The sequence below is a fragment of the Clupea harengus genome, chromosome 21, assembly GCF_900700415.2.
Source record: "Clupea harengus chromosome 21, Ch_v2.0.2, whole genome shotgun sequence".
NCBI classification, from domain to species: domain Eukaryota; kingdom Metazoa; phylum Chordata; class Actinopteri; order Clupeiformes; family Clupeidae; genus Clupea; species Clupea harengus.
Window position 1 is genome coordinate 17,046,429 of NC_045172.1, and position 6,516 is coordinate 17,052,944.

The window sequence follows — 6,516 nt, forward strand, 5'->3', positions numbered from 1 at the left end:
GTGTGTGTGTGTGTGTGTGTGTGTGTCAGCTGACAGTGGTGCAGTGTGGCCGTAAGCTTAGAGTCCCTGAGAGCCGCCCGTGAGCCACAGAGCTTGACTGGTGTCGTCCGTCAGACACCCGATCAGCCCCACAGGAAGAGGATGGGATCGATCAGGACTAGACCAGGGGGGACTGGGGGAGATGCTGAAAAATGAGCAGAGTGAGGGAGCAAAGGAAAGATTGAAAAAGAAAGAAAGCAAAAATGGTTGTCAGAGAATATGACAGTTTGAGGTGTTGATGTGAGGTTAAGGTTGCGGGCACTTTGGGCAAAAGAGGGTTTGAGTGACTGCTCTGTTATCTCTCTTGTTCTTTCTTTTTTCATTCTTTCTTTCTTTTTCTCATTCTCCATTCCTTCCCCCTCTTACACACTCACACTCTCTCCCTCTCTCCCCACTGTTTCCTCTTTTAACAAGTCTAAATACCTTTCCCTTAGGACGTTTGGTAAAATGTAATTCTTTTAGCTGTGGACACTGCCAGCACTATACAGAAATGAACATGAATGGTATTAATCTCTCTCTCTCTCTCCCTCTCTCTCTCTCTCTCTCTATCTATCTATATATCTATCTCTCTGTCTATCTCTATCTCTCTCTCTGTCTCTGTGCTACAGGGTATGTGGACAGCAGCGTCCACTACATGGCTCTGCTCATCTCCATCACAGCGTGCTGCTTTATCCTCGTTCTCATCTTGGTCTTCTGTTATTTCAGGTGAGTTTTGCTCTCCCCCCACATTACACACATGCTGTCTATCTGCATCTGATGTCCACTCATTTCTGTTCAGAACCATGATGGCTCTCTGGTAGTGTAACACATGCTTTCGCCAGTGCAGAGTCTACAACTTCTACATAATCTACACTCATCTTCATTTGGTGTACTTATATGGGTTTCCTACTTGATAACACAGTAGTGTTGGTTTAGTTTCAGTATGATTTGTTTTGTTCTATGTGCACAGGCCAAGAGATTGGCATTGATGCCGTTACTGAATTCTCATCTGGTTTCTTGTTTGTTGTTGTTGCAAAGTGTAAATATCAAGTGTAAATATCCACCGGGGTCTGGCTTCTCTGGGCTGTTTTTAGGAACGGATTGGTGCAGATATTGGATTTAAGGTTCCTTCTCTGTTTTAGGTACAGACGTCAGGTGTCGAGGCCGCGCTACAGCATTGGTCTGGAGCAGGACGACACCTTCATCCCTCCCGGGGACTCCCTGAGGGACCTGATCGACCAGTCCCAGAGCTCAGGCAGTGGCTCAGGACTCCCCCTACTGGTGGGTGCTGAGACTGCGTCCACACAAAAAAAAAATCACTGTGTGAGGGGGTTTCAGTGGAAAGTGTCCTTGATTCCTCTAGTCCTCAATTTTCAAGCAGATTTCAAAGGCAGAACAGACGTCTCACACTACTTTAGCGTTTCAGATATATGTTACTCACAAGATAAATAACCTTGTTCCTCCAAGACTGGCCCCTCTGAAATTGCCTCTGGAGACCATTATGTAATTACAAAGTGTCCACCAAACGTCACATCTAAAAGGAAAATGTTTGGACAACATAATAGTGCACATGAATTAGTTCTCTTTTGACAGGATGATGTGAAAGACTAAAGCTTCCTCTGCAGCTGTGAAAATGAAGAGAAGTGAACAGAAAGTCTTTGAAGTTGACAAATAGTAAAGGAGGAAGTTGGAAAATAGCTAGATAGATGCAGTCAATATCTGATGTCTGAATATCTTTTCTGTGTTCTTCATATTCACATGACAAACTGTTGTCAATTTTCTGAATGCTCCCAAAATGTGAAGTAGTTTACTTCGACATCACTGGTGTTCAGGCTGGTGTGATGGACAGAAAATGTCCCCATATGTCAGACACATGCTCAGTGAGTCAGACAGTCTGTCAGTCAGTCAGTCAGTCTGTCAGTCAGATGTGTTGCTGCAGCTGACTTTCTTGTTTTCTAATCTCTTCTCTTCTCCTCTCTTCTCTTCACTCGAAATGTTTTCAAATCCTACATTCAGTGGAAATGAAGGACTTAAAAATAGATGTGTTCCTTCTGCATGGCGAAAGCATTCCTGTAACATCACAACTAGAAGTTCTAGGGTCTGCTAAGGAACAGATTCTGGTGTAACCCTGTTGACAGATTGTTCCAGCTCCAACAATGTATTAAATATAGGTACATTACTAAGCATCTTAATAGTTGAGGTATCGTTGTCATTGTTCAAAAAGCAAAGTCTCCACAACATACAGCAGGATAAATGATGAAATAGAACAGGATGAAATGTTGTTGAAATACGTACTTGTAGCAGTGATTAAGATTAAATTCTCAACTGCATGGTGTTTGCGTGTGTACATGGTTGGTCTCTGCAGGTCCAGCGCACCATTGCCAAGCAGATCCAGATGGTGAAGCAGATCGGGAAGGGCCGGTATGGCGAGGTGTGGATGGGCCGCTGGAGGGGTGAGCGCGTGGCCGTCAAGGTCTTCTTCACCACCGAGGAGGCCAGCTGGTTCAGAGAGACCGAGATCTACCAGACGGTACTGATGAGGCATGACAACATACTGGGTGAGATTTAGTCAGCAAGGCACAAACACAAAAGTACACAAACACTCACACACACCCACACCCAGACACACACAACACACAACACACATGCACACACAAATACCGTTTTCTCACTCTCTTCCACTTGAGGATCATCAAGTTCAAGTCAATTTCACAAACCAGCTAATGGCCACAAATGAATCACATGGAACTTGATATAGTGTGCAGAACTCTCCTTAATCGTTACATCGACAGAGTTTGACATGAGTTTGTTTCCTTGCACTCCTCTCTAGGCTTCATCGCCGCAGACATCAAGGGCACGGGCTCGTGGACGCAGCTGTACCTGATCACCGACTACCACGAGAACGGCTCGCTCTACGACTACCTGAAGTCCACCACGCTGGACACCAAGTCCCTGCTGCGGCTGGCCTACTCCTCCGTGTCAGGCCTGTGCCACCTGCACACCGAGATCTTCGGCACGCAGGGCAAGCCGGCCATCGCCCACCGTGACCTCAAGAGCAAGAACATCCTGGTGAAGAAGAACGGCACCTGCTGCATCGCCGACCTGGGGCTCGCCGTCAAATTCATCAGGTGAGCAGAGAGAGAGAGAGACAGAGAGAGAGAGAGAGAGAGAGAGAAAGGGGGCATGGAGGTCAGAGAGAGGAGAGAAGAGAAGAAGAAAGAGAGGGAGGATGATAGAGCGAATGGCAGATGGTCACTGTAAAGATGGGGTGATAGGAAAGGAAACTTGTGCTGTTATGACCGTGGATGTAGTCAGTCTGTTGATTTGGAAACTGAACTGAAAGGGGAAACAGATGGACATAGAAGATACATAATTATGTGGCCTGTCTCATGTAAATAATGCACGGACATTACATGTGAGGTGAGGGTCATTCTCTTACATCTCTGCAGCGACACGAATGAGGTGGACATCCCACCCAACACGCGGGTCGGCACCAAGCGCTACATGGCCCCCGAGGTTCTGGACGAGAGCCTGAACCGCAACCACTTCCAGTCCTACATCATGGCCGACATGTACAGCTTCGGCCTGATCCTCTGGGAGATGGTGCGGAGATGTGTGTCAGGAGGTGAGACAAACATGTGCATTCACACACACACACACACACACACACACACACACACATACACTTACACACCGAATACACACATGCTGAGATACCCATACTTTACAAGTACACATACTGTAAAGTCCCTGATTGTCTCATAGTAATTAGCAATGAATGGTAGGGCTAATGTATTGGTGGCTTCCATAATGTTCTATAGCCTTCAGTGATTTGTGTCCTGTAGACTGATATGATTAATCACCTAAGGATATATTGAATATATTAAAAAAATAAAATCGGTTGGATTGCTAAGGGCTGACTTTGTCCTTAATAACACAAACTGGAAAGCTCATGCGGCCACCATTAGACTCATGACTCATGAGGTTCATTAACAAAGAAATAATAAATTCTTTTGGACTGAGATTTTCTTTACAAAATGAGTTCAGTCACCACGAGTAAGTGGATTGATTTTTATATGCATGTAATAGCTGACGTCAGGCATTAAATGTCATGCCAATTTCCCAAGTAAGTTTGATTTTAAATACCAAAGGTAAATAGTCAGAATGTCATTGTGACTCATACCTGCACACCATGGCTAATTTCACAAGGCCCTAGTATGTCATTGCTGGCATTACAGCTAGCACAATATGGTGACAGTGGTGACCAAGGTTTGGTTTTTACAATATGCACATTACTCAGGGAAACTCTAAAAGACTTTACCCAGAAAAGAAAACTATACCCAGGTTGTCACAGTAACTCATTTACTTAAAATCGACATCTGTAATCCATGTTGATGTTATGTCTTTTTACAATACACAGAAAATGCTTTGATGAGCTCTGATTGACATACAAACACTAACTTCTGACAAGTAGACCACACATTGTACAGTTTGTGCAAACAAGATCATAATATTCTACAATATTCTTATAATATCACATGTTTTTCTTTTCGATTTTGTGGTAGTGTGTCTTTCCTAACAATGACCCAACTCTTCTGCTGCCCACATGATGAGTCTTGATGAATCTTGATGAATCTAACGGTTGGAGTTGTGTTGTTCCTGCAGGTATAGTTGAGGAGTACCAGTTGCCCTATCATGATCAGGTTCCTTGTGACCCGTCCTATGAGGACATGAGGGAGGTGGTGTGCATCAAGAGACAGAGACCCTCATTTGCCAACCGCTGGAGCAGTGATGAGGTACAGTCAGCACGCCACCAATCACACAGACTTACAAATACACTCACACTACAAACAGACACAAACTTTGCCGGTGTGCTTGTTCCACCTTCAGTGCAGCACGTTGACTGCATGTGGTCGGTGCTTTGTGCAAGTTTTGTGAAGCCTGTAATATAGTCTTGAAGAGAACAAAGTGACTTACTGATCTAACACTGGATGGGGTGCAATTCTATTGAATTTGATTTATTTTCTATTCTGCTGAAATGTCTATTTTCAGAACAAAGGCGCTTAACAGACCACATAGCCTGAATTACTGTTTAAACACATTGACTGTGTGTGTGTGTGTGTGTGTGTGTGTGTGTGTGTGTGTGTGTGTGTGTGTGTGTGTGTGTGTGTGTGTATATTTATACTGATTGTTGAGCGACGTGCTGATTCTTGTCCTTCCTCTTCCTCAGTGTCTGAGGCAAATGGGAAAGCTGATGATGGAGAGCTGGGCCCATAACCCCGCCTCCCGCCTCACCGCCCTCCGCGTCAAGAAGACGCTGGCCAAGATGTCAGAGTCGCAGGACATTAAGCTCTGAGAATCCCCAGGTTTGAGGCCTGGGGAAAGGTTGGGATGGGAGGCAGACCCCTCAAAGAGAGTTGAAGGGTGCTCTTTGACCCCCAGCACCCTTAAATCTGTGTCTCCTGACTCCTATGTGTCCAAAGATGAAGAGGAGGCAGAAGAGAACAGCCTGTGAAGATAGTGAGGCGGCAGCCATTGCTTTCCGTGAAAGCTCCCAAGACTGACATGACCCCATTTAGGTGTGTCCCTATGGCAGGACAGCACCCTCTAGTGGTGTGGAAGACTCCCTCCAATGCCTCCACAAAGCCAAACTCCAGAGACAAATGAAGGGTGGAGAGGCAGCTCTTGTAGTCATGGAAAGCCATATATTTGCTCTACTGGGCATTGTAGTATTCCGTCCACAATGCTGGGATTCTGGACATAAGCGACAGAGTGTGTTTTGTGTGAAAGCACAGCGAATGAAGTATTTCACGCTGTGGGGAAAACACCACTGCATTAATGTAAGCTTTTGGACTCAATATGCTACATGGTACAACCACAGTATACAGTGACTGGGATGTTCAAAAAGTGTCATGATGTTGGCATTGGGTCTTTTTATTTAAATTATGATGTCAGAGAAACAAGGAATTACAGGTCTTAATAGAAACGCATTGCATAAATGCAGCCATCACACGATCTGATATCTCTCACTGAATTTAGTTGGCACTTCCAGCAGCATCAGTATTACCCAGAGTGCTCTTCTGTGGCGAGTGCGGCACTCGGGGCATCTCCTGGCACTCAGGCAGGCCCACCCACCCCCGAGTGGATCTGACCCTGGGTCTTGGCCAGCTCAGGGTTGGTTCCGGTCCAAAGTCAGCAGCTCTTTGGGTGGTATGACTTTGACATGAATATCCTTGCATCCATCCACATGAATGTAAATATCAGTCTGACTTGTACACATAGAAAAAAAGGATTGAAAAGGAAGCAAAATAAGTGTTTTCTTGTGTGAAGCTTTTTTTGTACAGGATTTTTTTGCCAATCCATCCAGTTTGGCCTGTGCCTTATTTAACGCTTAGTCAATGTACGTGTAACTATGTCTGTGTAACATGTGACTATAAAAAGGACGATGCTCCAGAAGGTTCTATGCATCAGGGTCCTTAATAAAATATGTTGACCTCA

At 45.0% G+C, this 6,516-nt stretch overlaps 1 protein-coding gene across 1 annotated transcript in view; it reads left to right on the forward strand.

Annotated features, from left to right (window-relative positions):
- Window positions 1–6,516, forward strand: part of bmpr1bb (bone morphogenetic protein receptor, type IBb) — a 70,315-nt gene extending 63,799 nt beyond the window's left edge. The window contains exons 7-13 of the mRNA XM_012840740.3: window positions 648–744; window positions 1,161–1,299; window positions 2,384–2,576; window positions 2,849–3,146; window positions 3,468–3,643; window positions 4,684–4,814; window positions 5,249–6,516. Of these exons, the coding sequence (XP_012696194.2) occupies window positions 648–744; window positions 1,161–1,299; window positions 2,384–2,576; window positions 2,849–3,146; window positions 3,468–3,643; window positions 4,684–4,814; window positions 5,249–5,374 (1,160 nt within the window). The 3' untranslated portion in view covers window positions 5,375–6,516. The remainder of the gene's footprint in view (window positions 1–647; window positions 745–1,160; window positions 1,300–2,383; window positions 2,577–2,848; window positions 3,147–3,467; window positions 3,644–4,683; window positions 4,815–5,248) is intronic.